Source organism: Parus major, chromosome 5 (genome assembly GCF_001522545.3).
Source record: "Parus major isolate Abel chromosome 5, Parus_major1.1, whole genome shotgun sequence".
Lineage (NCBI taxonomy): Eukaryota > Metazoa > Chordata > Aves > Passeriformes > Paridae > Parus > Parus major.
Window position 1 is genome coordinate 46,521,939 of NC_031774.1, and position 21,197 is coordinate 46,543,135.

At 41.4% G+C, this 21,197-nt stretch overlaps 1 protein-coding gene across 3 annotated transcripts in view; it reads right to left on the bottom strand.

Annotated features, from left to right (window-relative positions):
* The window catches only part of ITPK1 (inositol-tetrakisphosphate 1-kinase), a 138,800-nt gene that overhangs the window by 75,130 nt on the left and 42,473 nt on the right, over nt 1–21,197 (bottom strand). The window contains exon 1 of one of the 3 annotated variants that reach the window (XM_015629905.2): nt 17,428–17,584. The exons of the other annotated variants lie outside the window; for them this stretch is intronic. Within the exon in view, the coding sequence (XP_015485391.1) occupies nt 17,428–17,454 (27 nt within the window). The 5' untranslated portion in view covers nt 17,455–17,584. Of the gene's footprint in view, nt 1–17,427; nt 17,585–21,197 lie in introns of those variants that run through there. 3 annotated transcript variants of the gene reach the window in all.

Consider the following 21,197-nt stretch of genomic DNA (forward strand, 5'->3'; position numbering starts at 1 on the left):
GCTAAGACAGCAGCGTTCTAGGATGTGCATCCTAGAACTGGAGTGCATGTCCCTTCACAGCAGCCTGTTGTGCTGCAGGCAGAAAATGTCTGTTAAACTTGCAGAAGTTTACCAGAAAAGGTAAATTAAGATAGAAAGAAAATCAGAAATCTAAGCTTTCTCAGTAGGCAGATTGCACCAAATCATCAGACATTAACTCAAGTGCTAGAAAACTTAATAAAATGCTGCAAAAGTGAAAGATACCATTCAACTTTCTGGTAGGGACCTGTCAATGGTGTGCTACACATTTCACAAATCACAGTCCAAAAGTCCCTTTGTGATATTCTAGCCACTCTTCTCCCTGTGAACTGGACATACAACTTCAGCCTGACCCGACTTCTTAGCTCCTTGATTCCTGAGAGCATATACGGAATTTTCTAGATGAATCTATTGTATTCTGCTATTCTCTGCTAAGGCTGTATTGGTCCCAAGACATGTGGGCCTTATTTCAATCTTAATTCAGCTTCTTAAGCTCCACTGCATGAAAACCTTTGGGATTTTAGCCCTTATCTTCCACTCCTGGGGCTATTTTCTATCCTGTATTTTCATCACATACATTTATATCAAAAGGCTTGTAAAATAAAGCTTTTCAAATTCTTCTTCCACCCCCAGTGTTTACCTGTGCTGTGCATCTATGCTGAGCAAATCACAATGAAAAAGTCACAAGCTCCAGATGAGAAAGCCAAGTCTTCACAAAGCTGAACTCTGACAGCTGATCTATTGGTGAACACTGCTCTCTCCCAAAAAGCTTGAAGAAAGCATCTAAAAATATCTTAAGCGCTTTGAAGATGGAAGCGAAACAGCAAAAATCAATACTGTCAAGTTCATTGTTTCACCCTACTGTAAAATGTAAACAAAAATACAGATGATATTATAATTACAGGAGAGAATGTGCTTGCTCTTGAAAGAAAGTGAAAAAATTCCTGAAAGAAATCAGGAAAACAGTTGTGCATGTCCATCCATACATATAAGACCTACTTGTGCACAGAAACAGAACAGAATGGCACAGAAGCCTGACTGCTCTTGGGACAAACCAAGGGAAATCCATATGAAAAGTATGACCAACACATTCTTCTTGCATGAATTAAATCCTTCAGGAGGAGTCCACTCCTGTCCTGTCCCTCCAGGGACTATACACTCAAAAAAGAAGCTGTCAGGTCTGTGCTGCACAAAACTGACACAAATGACCCCCAGCCAAAGCCCATGGAATATAACAAAGTATATATCACAAAACACTTCCTCAGGAGGAAAGACATTATGCCATCTGGCATATTTCAGTGGTATACAGGCTCCCTGTAGCTCCTAAAACACCTATGTATTGTAACTAAATAAATATTTGTGTATTTAGGAGATTTTCTCCTCATATCTCTCAGAAAAAAAAGTTATCTGGGCTTTCATCACACCCACATAGTGCAGAAGTATTCAGCACTTGCTGCTGCTGCTAACAGGGACAAAGGATACCAAAGGAGTACATGAACTCCTCCCTAGGAAACAAACACCAGCTCTGTCCCATTGCGAAGGGCAAACAGGGACCCGACCATCAAAGGCTGTCAAGAAAGAGCAAAATGTTCACCAGGAGGTGCTGGTTTGTCTCTCCACACCACCCTTGCCCAGCACTGCATTAACCTGCACATCCTGTTACAGCAGCAGCAAACTGAGAAAGGAAATCCGCTGTGGTGAGGAGACCTCCCCCCTCATACTGATGAGAGGAGAGGGCATCACTAACAGCCACCACCTCACATGAGAACTCTCCCAAGCAGGAAGGAAACACCTTGAAAATACCCTACCTTCTTCCTGGTCTTTTTGAAATCACGGAAGCTGAAGGCTGACCAAAGAGCTTACCCTTCTACCACTGCAGGACACTAGAGTTAACTGCTGTTGTTCTGCCCAGATTAGTTTAACAGAACCACCAAAGGAGAAGGAAAGCAAGTCCCACACTACAATATGTCATGCAGACTCGCAGGCAAGTACCAGTGACATCCCAGGCATCAAGACATGCCTAAAGATGAGGAGCAGCATAACAGCCTATGAAGCTGGGTTCCCATTTTCCCAGATACTGAAATTTGAACACTAGGGAAAATTCTGCGTTTAACAGATGGTTTCTTAGTGTTTTCTTGCATTCTTATGTTTACTTTGCATTCTGCCTGAGAGTATGTGCGACCATTTTGCACATTTTCAGGAGCTGCATGCAGCTGCCACCCTGGAAGCTTGGTATGACGTCTGAAACATCTGGGAAGTTCTCACTTCTAGCTGTACTCTAGATAAAATGAAGGAAAAGAAAGCTCATAGGGTTTTTTTACACTACATATGCTAACAGACACCATTTATGGATCACTTCCCCAACTACTACACAAACTGACTAGTCCCTGTACATTCGAGGCTTGTCTCCAAGTAACGCAATCCCCAGGACCTTGGTGAGCATCACCTTCCCACAGCCTCCTCTGCCCCCTCCCACAAAAGCAAAGAGTGAGGCAGCACTGCTCTTGCCTGTGCAGTAACACTGGGATAAGATAATGCACCCCAGTTACTCAAACCTCTCCCACTCTTTCCCTCACTTCCCTCCTTACTCTGGTATAGCTGGTATACATATTTCCACAGAGCATCATCCTCCTGTTAGTGCTAAGTTTTTCCCCTTTCACTTCTTTAAAAGCAAGACAAGAAATCCCATGTTTGGGCTACGGCTAAACCTCTTCATAGAAACCATTTTCAGACTTTCTATCTTACCCAGGACTGGAACATTGTTACTAGAACTTTGTTTTAGACTTACAGCCCAACACATACACAAAAATAAATTCTAGCAATTAAAGTTTAACAGCTTGGTTCATCTCCTCTACAATACTTTGGCAGTTGCAGAAAGTTCTTTTCAGAACTTGCCAAGATGTGGGAACAGCTATTTCTGAGCATGATATTAAACTGAGAGCTTGTGTCCCATTAGGAGTGGATTGCACCGAGCAGGTTTCTGTAGGCAAGCGGTTAAGCAGCTCAGTCTTACTCAGGGATGGCTTGAAAGGCAATTGCTGATTTTCAGCAATGCAGGAGAAATAATCAATGTTACCCAAATCCAGAAAAGCCTCTTGCCAAGGGTGTCCCCTGAGGTCACCAAGGCTCCTGTGGATTAAGAAGAGCAGCAGAACAAATCCACAGATTAGCAGAGGAGAAAAGTTGAACAGAAAATGTGTGACACGGGAGGATTAGTGTCCCAAAGAATGAAAGCAAGTTATAGAAAACAAGAACACAGGAGAATGAACATTCAGCATAACCTGCCTTGCTTCACTTCCTGGAACTGTCAAAAAGGCAATGTTCAGTACACCAGATTAAAAGGCTATAGAGGAAATCTCAGTGGTGGAAGGTATGGGAAAATTACTAAGCGGTTCCTAGTAGCACAAAATCTCTGATCCACTTCTGTAATGGTCAAATCAGATCCAGAAATCCTCCTTCTTTTTACTTTACATGGCAGAATTTTAATGGTTTTTTGAGTGAGCTGGGTGAGCTGTAGCCCAGTTATTGAACTGACAGCTCAATCAACCCTGTAGGAGAGCAGACAGCAGAGAAGGAGTGGAATGGAGACACTATCCATGGAGAACAATCCAGCTAATCCAGAACACACAAACAGCGCAGCACTACAGCCAGTATAGCCCAGGTAAGCAGAGGGAGGGGCACGAGAGTGGTGAACTTCTCTAATGTTTTCAACCCTTAATTATATCACAATATATGGAATTAAAACATCAAGACCTTACAAATACTTTTGGTTTTTTAATAACTACTGGAATACAGAGAATGTTAAGATGAAGGAAGCATATTCTGAAAGTTTAAAGTTTCTCTTGAAGACACACACACATGGATTGCCTAACTTCCTTCTTTTTGATCATGGGATTAGATAAGCAAAAAAGCTGATACACAAGAAGTATCCCCAGAAAGCCTGGCTACTACCCTTTATCCTAAGGGCTGACAAAGCTCAGCTCTGGATTTACACCACACAGCTCAGGCTCAGCTTTTGGATAATTCTTCAGCAGCACCTGTCAAACATCAAGAGCAGTCAGAGCTCCAGTATGTGAAGCTGTACTTCCCATGAAATTGCCAATGTCTCTGCTGTCTCTGCTGTAATTCTCCCTTCAACAAAGCTTCCCATCTGGCACAGCCAGGCTGCCAGAACCCTCTTCATTCCTGTTAGTTACTAGCCCCCAGAGAGCTGTATTTCTAGGTGCATTTCCCTTTCTCAAGAGACTCTGGATGACGCCAAGTTGTAAGCAAATGCAGGTAGCACCCAAAGTACATTTAAACCAGTCTGCTCATCACTTTGCTGAATTTGTGTGCTCTTTATTGTGTACTAGGAAATTTAAATGCATGTGGAGGGAGCACTAGCTGTCCAACTAGAAAGTTTTTATGGTCTTTATTCACCCCCTGCCTAAACTAATTAGGATCCCTTCTTAAAAATGAACTAAAATTGAAACATACTTGTCTTAAAAAAAAACAAAAAAAAACCTTCCTTCATCCAAACACATTTTTATGGTGCTGCTCATGACCACTGCATAGCTAGTAATGCTTGTGCAACTGCAAAGGACGGAGGAGGAGGAGAAGTACACTGGAATAAGGCAGGGAAGAAACACAAAAGCTTTAGAAGACTTAGCCTAAAGGGAAAATAAAAATGAGTAAGGTTGCTCTTAAACATAGAGAAGGCCATGCTTAGGCTGACCTCTATCATATCCCTGTGCTTCATGAGTAGAAATCAGAAGAGAGATCATGAAGAGATTTAAGAGACTGTGTCATTCCCTTCCATTCTGTTCCAGCAAGTATTGTTTATGGAAGAATGAAGTTGCCTTTCAATTACAAAGCATTACTTCAGCTTGAAACCACTGCTCCCAGTGAGACAAAATGATGAAACCATTACTTCCAAGGGTGAATTTACAGACATTTGAAATGGTCTGAAATGAACACAACTGCAAAGGTGAAACAGCTCATCCTCTCAAATGGAGGAAGAAGGGCACAGGTGGAGATTATACTCATCCCTCACTGGTGCTGCACTGCTAGAAGGTATTGGAGAAAGGAGGAGAAAGTGAAGTCAGGAGAAGGTGGCTGGGACACAGGCAAGGCTCTAACTGGAGCCTCTGTGGGTCTGACTCATTGTATCAGCAAATACCCTGGCACAGAGGTAGTTATGGCCAGCTGCTTTGCAACAACTGCAAAACAAATTTGCTGTTTTACTTTCTACCATGTCTGATGAAGTGGTCATAAGTGGTCTGCTGCTCAGCCACACCTCAGACATTTTTTCCCACTCAGGTGAATAGTCTTCATCCAATGCAGCACCTGCCCAACACACATAGAGACCAATAGCCTAGAGAGATAATTTTAAGTAAAATTCCTTTTTTATCACAAGAATGATAAAAGGTCTTGCTTTTGCTGTGCTGAGATTGTCTGACAATCCCTCTGAGGTTATCACCCAGCTATTCTGAAGCAGGAAAACTAACATAGAATTTGGTAATACAATGAATGCTACATCAAGCTGCATTAGATTAAATTAGAGGATAAAACAGTATACAATTCAAGCAGATTTATGACTTCAGGATGGCAAATGTATAAAGAAAGTAATTAGTAAAGACTGCTGAGTTGTGAAAAGCTCCTGGATTTGATAATAAAGGATGCTTAGCATTTTTTACCAGCATGCCAAAGTGTAACATGTATTTTGGGAATACTCAAAAAAGAAGAAAAATTGGGATCTCTGTGTAGCAAGCATAGGGTTAATATTAAAGATAATATAGAAATGGCCACAAATTTTACACAAATGTTTGGTTTCAGCTTTCAACAAGAATAAAGAGGCTGGTCATGAGGGCAAGGCAAGTTGGTGAACGGAGATGGATACAGATACATCAATAGGTTCCAGCAGCCAAAGCCAAAACTCATGGAGTGAGAGTCACAGGAGCCAATAACTACATTAATTTCAGACCTCTTCCTGCAGTCAGAGAGGAATGAATAAACACTTGGACTTCAAATTCATTTAGTCCATCTTACTTTCATGTTCTAGAATAAGAGCAATCACACCCGAAATATGTCTGATCAGAAGGAGTCTAGTGGAGTGGCACAGATGTCAGATGAAGCTTCAGAGTTTAATATGCTGAAGGGAAAAAAAACTGCTTCTCCCATACTGGGTACAAAAAACAAAACAAAACAAAACAAAACAAAAAAGCAAGCACCCCTCCCCATCTCCAGAAAAACAAAATTAAATTAAAATTCAATTAAACAAAACATTACGTAGGAGATCAGAGGATGGTGATACAAGGCGTCTGAATAACTGGATTCTTTATGCAGTGATTCCAAATGATTAGGGGAAAAAAAGACAAAAAAAAGAGGCAACTATATCAGGGAAAGAAGAGGGGAAAATGACAGCTACTTACTGTTCATCTGATTTAGCAGTACAGCAGAATTTCAGTACATTTGAAGATGCTGAAAAATTATCAGATCTTCAGGTGTAAATAAAAAAATGTAGTAAAAAGTGACATGAATCTCAAAAAGACGGACCAGACCAGACCCAGCTAATTGGCTGTATAACCACTGATTCTCTAGACAGAGAAAATGCAGCAAAGCATTTTCTTTTTTTTTTTTTTCTTCCTTTCTTTTTCATTTTCTTTCTCAATAAAGCATACAGGCAGGTGGAACTGGAGAAGGACAATGACCCATAGAAGCATGGCAAGGTGAATGAAGGGTTAAATAAAAGAGAAGCTGACAATGGTTTGCATGCTGAAAGCAGCAGTGGCAAATCAGGGAGGCTGTGCTAGTGGCATTCCTCAGGCACTGGCTTTCTGACCATTTTATTTAATATCTTCATTAGCAGTCTTAGCACAGTAAGTAGATTACTGATAGACCTTAATATCTACATAGTGTAATTGGCTCTGCCACTTAGCAGTATCATGCAGAAGGGAGAATCAGAAATAGAACAACACTGAGAAAATACAAATGAAAATTATGGTGACATGACAAAACAGAGTATTACCACGACCAGGGTATTTTACTTGAGGTTTTTAAGAGTTAAACTACTGAAAAAGGTGCTATTGAGAACCCCATTGAACAGTTTTACCCAGTTAGGGCATCCATGACTAGAAGTAGAAAATCAAAATGAAAAGAAGGCTTAAGAATTCAACTAAACTTTTTAAGTTACAAGCTTAAGTACATAGAAAATCCCCTCCACGCATTCCGTGGCCATGGATCCTTATAAACTATGAATAGGAGCATTTGGTCTAATGCAGATTCTTAAGAAGCCACTTTTTGGCATGAAATAGCTTACCTTAATCATAAATACTGTTGCTACACTGAAATACTGACTGATTTGATGCTATAAATGGGAGTTCTGAGGTGTACAGCACAAATTGAAATCTCCTATCCAGGAACACATTTGTTCCTGGAGCTCCCTAAATATTCTCAGAGGACCAAAAGAACGAGGAGGTACGGAGATCAAACAGAAGAATCTCAGGTTTCAGATTATTCAAACTTGCATTCCACTTTATAAACAGAGCACTAAGTGAGCAGTACAAAGGCAAGATTAAAAAAGGACTATCAGAAACATCACTCAGGAAGAATCAGGCAAAGCAGCACTTTGTTGTCCTGCAAATCAAGGTCATGGCACACTCTGGTGTCTTGACACAGTTCTGGTGTCTTCCCTCATGCACTTGACTGACAAGCCATCCTCACCAGATGGAGAAGGAAGCTGTAGCTCTGCCCTTGGCAAGGCAGCCAGGCCATGCTGGACTCCTCCAAGAATCCTACAGACACCTTGTTGAGACAAGATGAGATGAGATGGCTGGGCTGATTTACAGGAATATCAGTGCTACAGAAGTAGGTCAAAACTTCATTTTAATTGGTTAATAATAGTTTCAGATTTTGTCTCACAAGCCTACCATTTGACTGTTGGGGCTTTAAAATTACATAACCCACCCCTCACTACTCATTTGCTTTTCCTTTTTGCTGTTTGAACAGGAAAATGACTTCCAATTCAGGGAAGACAGTGAATGCTGGGGTAATTAAATGAGCTAGAAAAAGAACAGCTAAAATTGCATTTCTTACTCCTCACTCAAGTCTGTTTACATGAATCTCAAGCCTTCCTGTCACAGCAACAGGTAAAACATCCAAGAAAACAGAGTCTATAAATTGTTGTTATGCCTTCTATAGAAGGCATCTTCACTATTCATACTCATTTTAACAGGCAAAGATGGGAAGGCGGTAAAATAGGTGTAACACAAGGACACAGCCAGAGTGTGAAAAGCCTGTCTGTGTAGCTTACAACCAGAGGACAGAGAGTGTCAGACATACCTAGAAGGTCCCATGCTATAACCTAGTTTTCAAACTGTTTGCATGCACTCTTTCCCTGAGCTTTGATTTCAAGGCACTTGTCATGATTCTCACTCAGCTGACTGTCAAGACACCCTTTGCTGCTTCTCATGCATCAGCAGAGATGATGCTTCATTTGCTCTCTTTCCTTCTCCAATCCTTTGCATAGAGGTAGCTCCAAACTCTTTCCAAATTTCACCACAGCAACACTTCTCCACCGCTTTTACCTGGGCAAGATCCATTCTGTCAACCGCCAGGGAGGGCTGGTCCCAGCTCCCGCCTGCCCCCAGGCCCCTGCTCCAGCAGACATTACCAGCAGCCTCAGTTTTGACACTTTGGTATTCCTCTCCTCAGCTCTGTTTTTCATTGTAATCACTGTAATCAAAATTCTAGTTTCTGCTTTTCTGCCTCTTGCTCTTACCTCCACCTCTGCTTTTGCTCCTGTCCCAGCTAGCTCTTTGAGCTCTCCACTTACACCAGTCTCTGTGAACATGAACACCAAACTACTGGGCCTGCTATTTAGAAGTCACTATCAATTCTCTTAAACTCTCTCCTTCTTGCAATCCAGACCTTCCAGATTCCTTGCATTTCTCACCACATCACCCCTTCTTTTGGATCAGAGGGAAGTCCTCCCCTATTCATCTTCAAAATTCTTGAGCTTATTCTCTCCCACCACTCATCCACACATAAAGCTAACTTCCACTTCCACTGCTCAAAAATCCAGCCAATGCCTCAGCATTTTCTTTCATCCTGCTGCTTCCACTTCAGAAAAGCTTGCCATAAACATATACACAGCTCTGTCACTGCTAGACTTCACATCCCTTTTTCCAATTCCTGAGTGACATAAAGTTGGTTCTAAAACAGCCAAATGCTCAGAAATCTTCTGCCTTTTCTCCAGAGGCCTATTTGACTCCATCTACCAGCTTGACCACATCTAGATTCAGAGAAGCAGGAGTGTGGGTGTGACACTACACCTAAACAAAGCTCAAAGGCTACACAGCTTTGAGCAAGGACACTTTGAACTTCTAAGGGCAGAATAACATTCACAGAGACCAGCTGAGCACAGGGGTATCTCAGCTGAACTTAGAGCCTTGAGCACTGAGAAAGCTGTTCACAAAAAAAAGGTAAGTATAATACACACATTTATATATGGTGAACACTTTTATATATTTTCTTTTACATATATATTCCTACCTTTCCAAAGGCCTTGTTGGAGAAGATATACATACACATGTTCTTTTTCCTCTTTGCTTTTAACTAGTTAACTTTCACTTAGGACATGGCAGAAAAGAAACCACCACATTGCCAATCTGAGCTATCTTCAAAAACTAAGAACTTACACTGATCTTCTGCACATTTCCCTGTAGTCAATTGTCACCACTGGAGTATTTAAAAGCCTACATTACAGGGTGAAAAGGGGGCTTGAAACCACTAAACTGCATTTCAGTGCCATCACTTGATAATTAGAAATATTCTCTGACATTTGTCCTTAAAACTATAACATGAACACAAACTCTTTTCCTTGGTTCCACTTGGAACCAAGCACCTCACCATAACCAGTCAGCTTCAAGTTCTCTGAGCAGGAAAAACCAAAATCATGTTATCATTGCTGGCACAGCTTTTATACCCCGAAGTTTTCACATCCAATTGGCAAAAAGGGCGTGTTTGCTGATAAAACCACTTCCACAAGCTTCCTGAGCATTTGGTCTTTGCTGTTAGCCTAAGCAAAATATCTTTAAACCTCTTGGGCACAAGCACACTTGAAACTTTCAGGATAAATCTTTATTTCCAAATGAAAGCCCCTTTCCTTACTGAAAACAAAAGATGCAAACAAACTTTCCATTTTAATTTGTAGTATTAGTCATGTAAGAATCATCGTCATATAACTTCAGGGAAAACTTCTATTTAATGAGGCTTTTAATGGATCATGCTGAAAAACAGAGCCAAATTTTCTCCCTTTGCATCACCTGACTTATTGTACTTAGTCAACCCACTGGAACTGAAAAGCTGACTTAAAAACCTCAGACAACTGGCAAAAAGAGCTCCTGCAGATTTAAGTTCACTCTGCACATCACATCACATCAGCGTGAAAAATCTAAGCTAGTAAGGCAATTTCCAAGTGCTGCTTTCTTTAAGCTGTGTTGCAATGTGAGTACAGATACCTTCAGCAGTGAACCCCCAGCAGAAGGTAGGTGATCCAGAGCTGTCCAATTCCCTATTCTCACCTTAACAGAGAGACATTAAAAAATGTTTCTAACTACGACTTCTCTATCCACTTTGCATCTCTCTACAAGTCTCCTTTATTTCCTTCCATCCCTGGGCAGCTGAGGATGACTGCTGAGCTGGCATCTCCCTCCTCTCCAGTCAGCTCCTGTCAGGCCACCAGTCCCTGCCAGCAGCCCACAGAGCTATCCCTTGCTGCTGTTTTCAGACAGGAAAGAGAAGGCGTGTGACCCAGCTAGCCCCTACTAAAGATAAAGTTATCAAAGCTCCAACTCTTCCTATCTACATCTGCTGGTAGGAGGAAATAATCAACTTGTCTGAGCTGGAGCAAGGGATGTTGCAGACATCAGAAAGCCACTTGTGTCAGGAAATTCCTGTCATATGTTGCATTAAAAAGGATATCTTTCTGTAATTGTGTAGTAAATGGCACCTTACCTTTATTTGCATGGGAACAAGAGGCAGGGTGTTGAGGAGGTTATGTGGAGGAAAGCAGAGATCTTTATGAAAAACCAGAGATAAACCTTCCCAGTGCCCTGTGCACAACTGTAGCGACATGCAGTGTCTAACAAATACAAGAGCTACACTGCCATCCTCCACACCAGCTTCCTCCTGACCCTCACCTGTGGGACCAGTTTGGTCCTGGATGTAAGGCCTTGGGGAGTGCCCATCAGCGCTGACACTCAAGGGTTTTTAATTCTTCACAGCAGCTTTTCCAAAGAAAATTTCAAGGATTATAGACAGAATGGCAATGTTTTAACTAAAAGAAACTGTCCTCCAAGGCACCTTGAGACCAAACCACCTCCAAGGCTTGGTTTCTGTCCCTTTACTACCAGCATTACCTTAATAAGCTTTAGCAGACTGACTTCCTTTAAGCTGGAGTGCCTGTTGTGCTCTCACCTGGAAGTTCACCATCCAGGAGGTCACTTAAGCCCTTTCAAGTTATTTCCTCCACCGTGCATTTTTATCATTAGCCCATTTTACCCTGTCTTTAAAAATTGGATCAGGCATCAGAGACATGCTTATGAAGCTACAGCAGCTGTGAGACTTACAAGAACAGCACTGACACCCAGTATATCTCAACTTGTTGAACTTTTCAACTCATTGAGCTTTTCAGGTCTCTGCAACATCAGCCACAGTCAAGAATCGTGCAGCTTGATACAGTTCTGTGCTTAGCACAGCTTCTTTATTCCACTTTTGCAACTAGCCAGGAGCAGAGTCTGTTACTACTTCCCAGCTTCAGGGCAATACTGTAAACTTTGACCAGCTCCCAAGGCATGCTGAAGGCTCTGGAGCTGCTTCTCTATGAGAAAGCTCAAAGCTCCAAGAACTACCAAATATTCCTTTTGCAAGGGAGCAAGAACTGATCTCTAAACAAGACTCTTTTGGATAGTAACTGGTTGTGCTGGGTTTGGCAGGGATAGAGTTAATTTCCTTCACAGCAGCAGCAGCCTGTATGGCACTGTAATTTCAACTGATGACAAAACCAGTGTTGTTAACACACCCATGCTGCAGTTATTGCTGAACAGGGCTTGCACACTGCTCAGGCCATCTCTGCCACTGAAGCTGCTGCCCCTGCAGCCTGTGGATAGAGGAGGGCAAGAGGCTGGGAGAGGACACACCTGGGAGATTTGAACCCACCTGTGTGAACAGGAACTGGCTGGGATCTTAGCTGCCCTCTGGGTTCAACCCACTACCTGGGTAAACCAAGATACTGGTTTATAAAGTACCTTCAAAATTTGAGCTCAAGCTGCTGCTAAACTCAGATTAAAAATCATGTGATAGGGTTAAAATTAGAAGAGAATAATACATTTTAGAACATCTGGCAGACATAGACCAGGCATTTCTGTTGTCCAGGTGAATGTCCAAGGCCTTTTTAAAACCCCTTTCCCATCTCTACACACACAAGCAGATATCCTTGTAAAGATGAAGACATGGAGAGAGAAAAGTTGTAGCTACATTTAACATATTAACGCAATATGACAAAAATAAGCATTTTCAGAAGAAAAGTCATTTTACTATCAGTGGATCTTGAGTTTTAATATTTTAATATTTTAATAACATTTCCCCCCCCATTCCAGTTTATTTACTTAATTCAGCTGTTCCAAGCTTTTCACATCCTTCAAGAATTATTTAAAACATGCTTGCAGAACATGCCCTTTTCAATACTGGCACAGACACAATTTCCCTAAGGTACAGATAAGAAGATGACCAAGATACATTCCCAAATCCCTGAGAAAATTAGTGGACAGTCTGCTAATCACTCTTAGCTAGACCATGTCATTACTTATGGGTATGGCCACTAAATGAGGCATGGCTGAAGAGAAGATAAGAACATGCTCACCTTAAATGAGAGCTACTCATGAAGCCTTCCAGAACATAAAGGAGGACTAAAATGGACATGGAGAGGGATTTCTTATATGGACATGGAGTGACAGGACAAAAGAGAATGGCTTCAAAGGGAAAGAGGGCAGCTTAGGAGCATGTTAGGAAGAAAATTTTCACTGTGAGGCTGGTGAGACACTGGAGGAGGTTTCCCAGTGAGGCTATGGATGCCACATTCCTAGAGGGGTTCAAGGCCAGGTTGGATGGGGTTCTGAGGAACCTGGTCTAGTGGATGGTGTCTCTGCCTATGGCAGGGGCGTTGGAACAAGATGATCTTCAAGGTACCTTCCAACCTAATCCATTCTATGATCCTATGAAACCCTTCAGCCTTTTCAAGGAAGGGAGTTACACAAGTATGTGTGTGGGATTACCAACCTTCAGCAGAGGATCACTGTAAAGTCACCTGCTATTTAGAGCAGTAAAAGAGGGATCACAGCTGAAATTTTGTTTAAATCATCAAAGAAAATTAGCACTGCAGACACAAGTTAAGGGTAGACAGTAAAAAGAGAGAACTCGATTTTGATGAGGGTGTGTTTACTCTGAAGCAAATATTGACAGGAATGTACAAAAGTCCGGCTGAGTTTCTCACTCATGTTCTTCTCAGTGAAATTTCTGTGTAACAATATACTCAAAATTGGTAACATTTCTCTTCTAAGTCAGACAATTTAACAAAAGACAACAATCATGTCCAAAATCTGTAAGAAAAACTAAACATTTTCTTCATCATTATTATAAAGCCTCCAGCTCAAAGTGTATTTTCTCAGGTTACTAAGGAGCTCATCAGTCTGGGCTGTCTCCCTTCACTAAGCCCAGGTGTCTAAACAAAAACTTAATGAGGGGGAGGGAAGTGTGGGGAGATGGAGAAGGAAAGGCTCAAAATAAACCAATGTTATTCAAACACTGCTAGCTCCTAAATAAAACACAACAATACTGACCAAGTGGAGACACAGAAGACTTGGCATGGCTCCAGATCACAATAACTATTTGTCTTCTTTGCCAGAGGCAAGAAGCAGCTGGGGATGCCACTGGGTGGGATAAAATAGCACCATGCTACAACTGGAGGATTACTCCCAGAAGCAGTGCAATACATAAGAATAAAAGATGACAAGTTAGATGAATACTCTTTTTTCAGGAAGGACTAACTGTTCTTTAGGATAAGCAGGAAAATTAAAGATATGTAAAAATCTGCCAACATAGTTTTGCCAAATTCACTTGATTATAAAAATCAATAAACATGCAGAAGGCTTCACCTGAATCAGCCTGAAATACTGCAAGGAAACAATGGAATATGTAGATCTTGAACCAAAGGAAATTTTGTGAAAATATAGTACTTTCCTAAGAGTGAGTGGGAACCCTTCGAAGCACTCCTCCAATTTTGGAGGACTGTTATACACAGCACAATGGAAACTTCTGAGTGGCAGAAAATTTCTCAAGGGTTTCATACAATTGCAGGGAAAGAAAGCAGAAAGCCAGCAAGCAGTTGGTATTTATGTACTTATTTATTTATTGGCAAACATGCTTTGAAATTAAAGTTATACTACCTGCAAGCCTGCTCCACATCAAAATCACCTTTTGGGGAAATGTATAAGACTGGAATCAAAACAGAAGATTCCTCACAATGCTATATCGGTCTGTAACATAATAAACAGCACTGCATTCCTTACCCGAGTTCACTCCCCACGTGGCTGGCTCAATATGAATATACTGAAAGCAGAATTGTAGGTGCCTCAGAAATACACCTTTGTGTTAATACCACGCAGAAAGGACCAGACCAGTAATACAGGAAACCTTTCTGCTGCAGGATGTGGGACCTAAACTGCGAGTTTTCTTAAGTGCAAATGGGAGGGAAGGAGAAAAAGGAGAACAAACTCCAATTGTATGACATTAAGCTTTACATAAAGTAAACCACGGTCCTTTCCAAAAAACCATTAAGTCAATATATGGTATCTCTGCAAAATACATGGAATGGAAGCAATTTCTTTTCTGCACCTTTCAAAGCTGAGAGGAAAATCAGCACTACAATGCTGGAAGAAAATTGTGACAAGCAAAAAAAGAACAGGCAAGAGGGCTTGATTTCCACTAAGAAGCCGAAACACAGGTAAGACAGCCAAGAGAACATCAGCATTCCAATTTCCAGGTCAAAGCTGTGACCTTTAGGAACCTAAATTTCCTAGGCAGTTCGTTTGAAATTTTTTCAAGCAAACAAGTTACCACAAGATAAAGGGTGTGGATTTACAGCTCATGAACTGCTAAAGCCAGGTAGCTGTGGAACAACCCTACTTTCAGCCATGACAAACAGGTGGTGAGGTAATACAGTATCAGCATCAAAAAAGTGCTTTGCCCTAGAAGAGAGACACTGCTTAATACGAGCACCATACAAAATGGATTAACTAGGACAGATAGGGTGACAAGAAGAAAATGTATGGGCTAATTACCAGGAAGACTTCCTGGCACACAAATGTATTAGGCCATGGAGCAGTCTCCCACAGGAACTGGTGAAAGCCCAGTTAGTTGAAGCTTTATGAAAAACCTTACACCAAACAACAGACAAAACAAGCAGTAATTCTTCACTTCAGGGAAACAGCAGAGGTATTTCCACTTTACACAGAACTTTCCAGAATGGAATCCTTTCCTTGTTACAGCACTTTTGCTCCCAGCAAAGCACGACAGCATCACTGTGCAGGGAGATTGGACCCTTCCCTTTCCAAAAGGCAGCACCAGTTCTGTGACCGCAGCCCACCCAGCTTTGATCCCTGCGCTCCCTCTCAGCTCGGGACCCTGCCAGCCTGCAAAATGTGAAACTAAGGCCAAGAAAATTACCTCCTGCATTTGAAAATGACTGGCCTCCTCCACTCTGTAGAGACTGCAGACATTTGCCGTGTCCTTAACCAAGGCAGGCTTGCAGAGTTAGTGTTATGAATATTCATATATTACTACAGACATGTGTCATTCAAGCTTTAACTAGAACTTTCCAAATAAATCTATTCTGAGGTTTAACGAGCTCTTACACAGCTCAGCTCTGTGGCATTCACAATGCAGATGACAGCAGTACATCTGAATACCTCTAGTAATACAAGAAGACCTATCATAGCTAGAGTTCAGCCCATTAACTGTCCTGTAGCAGCACTGGGCTGAGTAACCACAGGTTTAATAGCTGTGACCTGCAGCTATTTGCAGACACATACCAATGTAAGTGTATTTTGGGAAGTGCTGTGTGCTTCAATGTGCTCCGTGGTTCCAGGCACTTCCTTGCATTGACTATCAACAACTAGCACTTCTAAAAGTCCAGCTCATCTGACAAAGGGACATCAGTCTCTCTCTTTACCAAGAAACTTAAAGAAGCAACAGCTTTCAGTATTTGACAAGTTCATTGTCTCTCCAGTACGTGCACTTCAACACCAAACAAGTTACCAGTGCAATTAGGAAACTCCCTTTGCAAACAAAACTGATTTTATTTACTGTCTGATAAGGGCTTTCAGTGGCAACCTGGGCTCAGCAGAAGCCAGGCAGCAAGGATTACGGAACATGCACTTCCAAAGCACATCCTGAGTCAGGTGTTTCAATACTGAATATCTACATCTAGTAAAGATGCTCTAAGAGACAAAGGTAAGTCACAGAAAGGACACCATGTCATATTTACTACTACCATGAGTAACTGACAATAAGACTTCAAGGCTTGTCATCCTTTCTCACTGCAATCCCCTTTTTTCCCCTTCCTCCCTTTATACACTCTACAACCCAGGATGACCCCAGAAAGCACAAAAAGCAGCCAACTCATCTCCAGGGTGCACTGGCAATGAGTACTACAGTGGGGACAGTCTCTCCTTAGGTTTTCCCACTAACAGTGGCAATTTCAACTTTAAGTGTTTTATTGCCTGTAGACAAAAGCAAAATGGAAAAGTAGCTGAAACATGCTAAGTACCACTGAATTTATCTTGGTAATATATAGCAGGAACTGGTTTTATGGTTAAAAGCAACAGAACATAGGTTCACATAGTTGGCACTGGTGGAGGCAAGGCGCTCCAATCCAGCTGTACTACCACCATGGCAGTTGGCTTTGCAGCAGAATTCATCCTGCAGCAGAAACTAAGAATATACACAGGAGAATTCAGCTGTTTTCTTCTCTACTGAAAATAAATGCCTTAAATAAGTGCTTCAAGTTACTTGTAAGTAATAAAAATAGCTCATGAAAAATAGGTCCCTTTCAAGCTGTCTCCTTCTATGGGAAACATGATGAGAAAAAACTAAGACTTAACAGCAATTAATTTCCAGCACATCCAATAAAGTGCATTTTATCACTTATATTTATATCTCAGACTGACACAAGGCAGTTAGACATAAGATAACTACCTACTATAAAGGTGACAGCAATAGAGTAACAATTTATTTCACTTATTCTGTTGGGTTTTTTTTTTTTATTTGGTTGGATTTTACTTTAGGAAGCAACAGCAAAGGACTTATTTTTACCAGATATATAAAGTTTCCCCTCTTCATCCTGTGCTTTCAGGAAGGTTGACCTTCATTTTCTTGGTAATAAAACTTTTCTTCTGCAGTTTTTCCTTTTTTTAGACATTTCAAGCTCATCACATTAGTCTGTTATTTCAGAATCCAAAGACTGTCCTGAGTTCTGGAAAAAATGGGTGGTATCTTCAAAAACAGGTCTGGGACTGCTCCATCTAAAATACATGGTATTTTAAAATTGAATGGGAGGCATGGCTGAGTCACAGGCCCACACTTGTGTTAGCACGCATCTTCCTAGGAAAATTAGGAAAGGAGGACACATTCAGATTGACTTGGTCCAGATTAGCAACATAACTGCATATTTCATGCTCTTTAGCAGATCACCCAGTCCAGATGGAAAAGATGCTACCTACAAAGGCTACTCTTGCAACCTCACTTTCCCAGCTCAACTATACCACAGGAGCACTCCCATAGGTCCAGCCCAGAGCCACCTCCTTGGACCACAGGATGTACCAGACTACAGAAAAGGTTTTTAAGAAGTATCTCTACACTATTGAAGACAGCAGTCTCTCACACCCTCATCCTTTCAGACTCTTTCAAAAAACATACTAAAAATGCAGCAATAAGCTGTTGGTATGTTTGGGTTTTCTCCATATTATAGGGGCAGAGGTTCTCCAAGTTGCCATGCTACTTGCCTTCTATATTTATGCCTGCTATATGTGACCAGTTCCTACAGAACCAAAATCCCTCATTGAATACTGAAATTATCTCATTTAAAAAAAAAAACAAAAAAAAACCAAAAAAAAGTTTAAAAAGTTTTCATCCTGAAATTAGTAATACAAGCCTTCTTTCCCTACCACATACCTATGGAGCATGCATGTTCTCCTGCATATGGTGGATACTCCTTAACTGCAAAGTAATAAAAGTGTAATCACTGAAATATTAAAAGCCTGTAATTTTAGTTTTCTTCTACTGAGCTGCCAATGAGTACCATGATATCACAGAACATCCTGAATTAGAAGGGGCCCACAAGGATCATAGAGCCAAATTCCCATAGCAGATTCACAATGTAGTATTTTTTTAAACAGTGCCATGAGAAACACAAATAGTAAAATCATGCTATTTTGCAAAGCATAACACAAGCTATCACATTGTATTATATTTTGCTCTGAAGCTAGAAAAGTCCCTCAAGAATGGCCAAAAAAGTAGAGCAATTTCTATGAATGTTCACAGAAGGAATTACACAGACAAAGAGGCTCTGCCTTCTTGTGCCCAAAAACTACAAGTCACTCATGAACATTTCCATCACTAAGGAAAAGAAGAGGTCTAGAGCAACACAAATACAAGCAATTAAACAGTAAAGATGGTCAGAAAATCTGCCAGCATTTTATAATGGAATTCATTCAGGAAAAAAAATTCAGTTAAGATTCTTTGGAGGACGGGTGGACAGATGGGATGAGATTCACACACACGTCTGTGCAGAGTGGGCTGATGCATTCATATTTACACCCCAAGGAGACAGCTAGAGCACTTGGTTTTTTGCATGAACCTCAGCAGCAGCTGCTCAGCACCTTTGAAAAGCAGGCTCATTACTTAGCAGCTTACCCCAGGCTTCAGATATAAGAAGGACCAGTATGGTCAGTCATCTGACTTGTCCTATGACCCAAGCCACAGAACTTCCCCTCACCATGACCTCCATCATAACTGACAACCTTACAGAATACTTATCTTTGTGAAAATAATAAAATCATTATTTAAAACAGTTTTTACTAACTGTGAAGCTAATTTGATATCTAGTAAAACCTTTTAATGATTATTTCCCCTTACTAGAGCATGTCAGTTCCATAGTAAAAATTTTATGTTCCCACTACACCTTCTATGCCTTTAAAAAAAAAAAAAAATCACCATTCAAAATCTAAAGAAACATATGAAAAATTTAGTGTAGGCAGCATTAGTTCTGCCATGTTTGTCTTTTGGAAGATTACAGCTGGAGTCAGGCTGTAATTCAGCATTCAGCAGTGGTCCAGGAGGCAGGACTCCTCACTGAGGTTGGCTGCAGGGTGCAACAGCAAGTGTTCAAACACTGAGGCTGCCACCTCCAGCTTAGAGCTAGCACCGTAACTTGCAGCCCAGCATGTGCTGCAGCCACACCCTGGTGGCAAGACACGCTTCTGCCTGACCCAGTGCAGGGAACAAGGTGTGACAAACACAGCAGTGTAAGCTGATACACAGCCAGCAAGGAGCAGAAGGGAGATGAGCAGTTTAGAGGGAACCATCCTAACAGCTCATCACGATGCAGGAGGCTTCTCATCACCAGTGCTCTCTCTAAACAAACAGGCATTCCAGTGCTGTACCTGGATAGGTTAACACAAATTGGGTAGGCCTGTGGTCACACACAGGAAGAGGCATTTGCCTCTTCTTTCCACAGACAGAGTAGATAGACCCTGGCTCTGCTGGGGATGCTGCCTGGCCTCACTGATGTGGCACAGGGCTCAGGAGCCTATTAAGAGCCATGGAGAACAAAGCCAGTCCTCTGATACGCTAGCACAATTTTGCAACCTTAAAAAGAGGAGTTGGCTTGTCTCCAGACAACTTTCAAGTACAAGAACAAGCACAGGACGGGCTCCAAACACAGGTCCTTCAGTACAGCCTGTTCTGAACACCACAGCACAGATGTTTGTGAAGGGGAACAAAAAGAAGGATGCAGAACTGGTGCAAAGAGTGGTCTGAAGTTTGAAATTTGCTCTTCAAAAGCTCTGTCATTGTGGCCTCCTCTAACACCTTGATGTCTACTTTATATTGTAGAACCCAAAACTGCCCCCAGCACTCGAGGTGAGGCTGCCCCAGCTCAGAGCAGAGCAGGACAATCCCCTCCCTCGCCCGGCTGGTGATGCTGGGCCTGATGCCCCCAGGACATGGGTGACCCTCCTGGCTGCCAGAGCACTGCTGGCTCCTGTTCAATGTACCATCAACCAGGACTCCAGGTCCCTTTCCAAGGTACTGCTTGGAAGTCATTTAAGTCAAGCACATTATTGGTATCAATATACAATAATAAAAGGCCTGCAATACAGACATTCAGACCTGAACTTATAATTCCTCTCAATCAAAGAGAACCCCAAACCAAAGCAAGAAAAAAATTCCACCAAAGGAAAAGAAATATTGATTATTAGAACCAGAAAAGTCTTAAGAGTTGTACAAAGAGTGCACAAAGCTGTAAAGTTGGAACAGCAGTCTAGATCCCAGATCCTTCCAGGAAACTTTTATTATTTAGCTATTACTTGGTGGAGCACTAATTAAGAAGACTTAACAGATTAAAGTATGAGTTGCTTCAATATCAAATAGTTCCTTCTATTTTAAATATTCAGGAGATGCTCCATTGTAACAGCTGGAGATGTCCTATCACTGCACATCTACCCATGCAGACAGCATCCTTAGGTAAAGACTACAAACATCGAGGTAAAGAATTTTACAAGCCCCTCCACATCAATGTGGAATGTTCAGTGACTTGCTTTGTTTTGCTTTAAATTTCTATTTACTTGGTGTTTCTGGGTGTTTCCTCATTGTTTTATTTTTCATCGTACTAGCATGAACATGTCACTGTGCCATAGACTGTTGCTAAGTGATCCTCTGAAAACACCAAGTTCTTGAAACAAAATCATAAACAATCCCGAGATATTCAATAAAGTTGCAGCACATCAATCCTACGAAAATTTGTAAGGAATTAAAATTTCCAGTCATCAGCTACTATGCTAAGCACTTCTCTCTACTGAAGATAA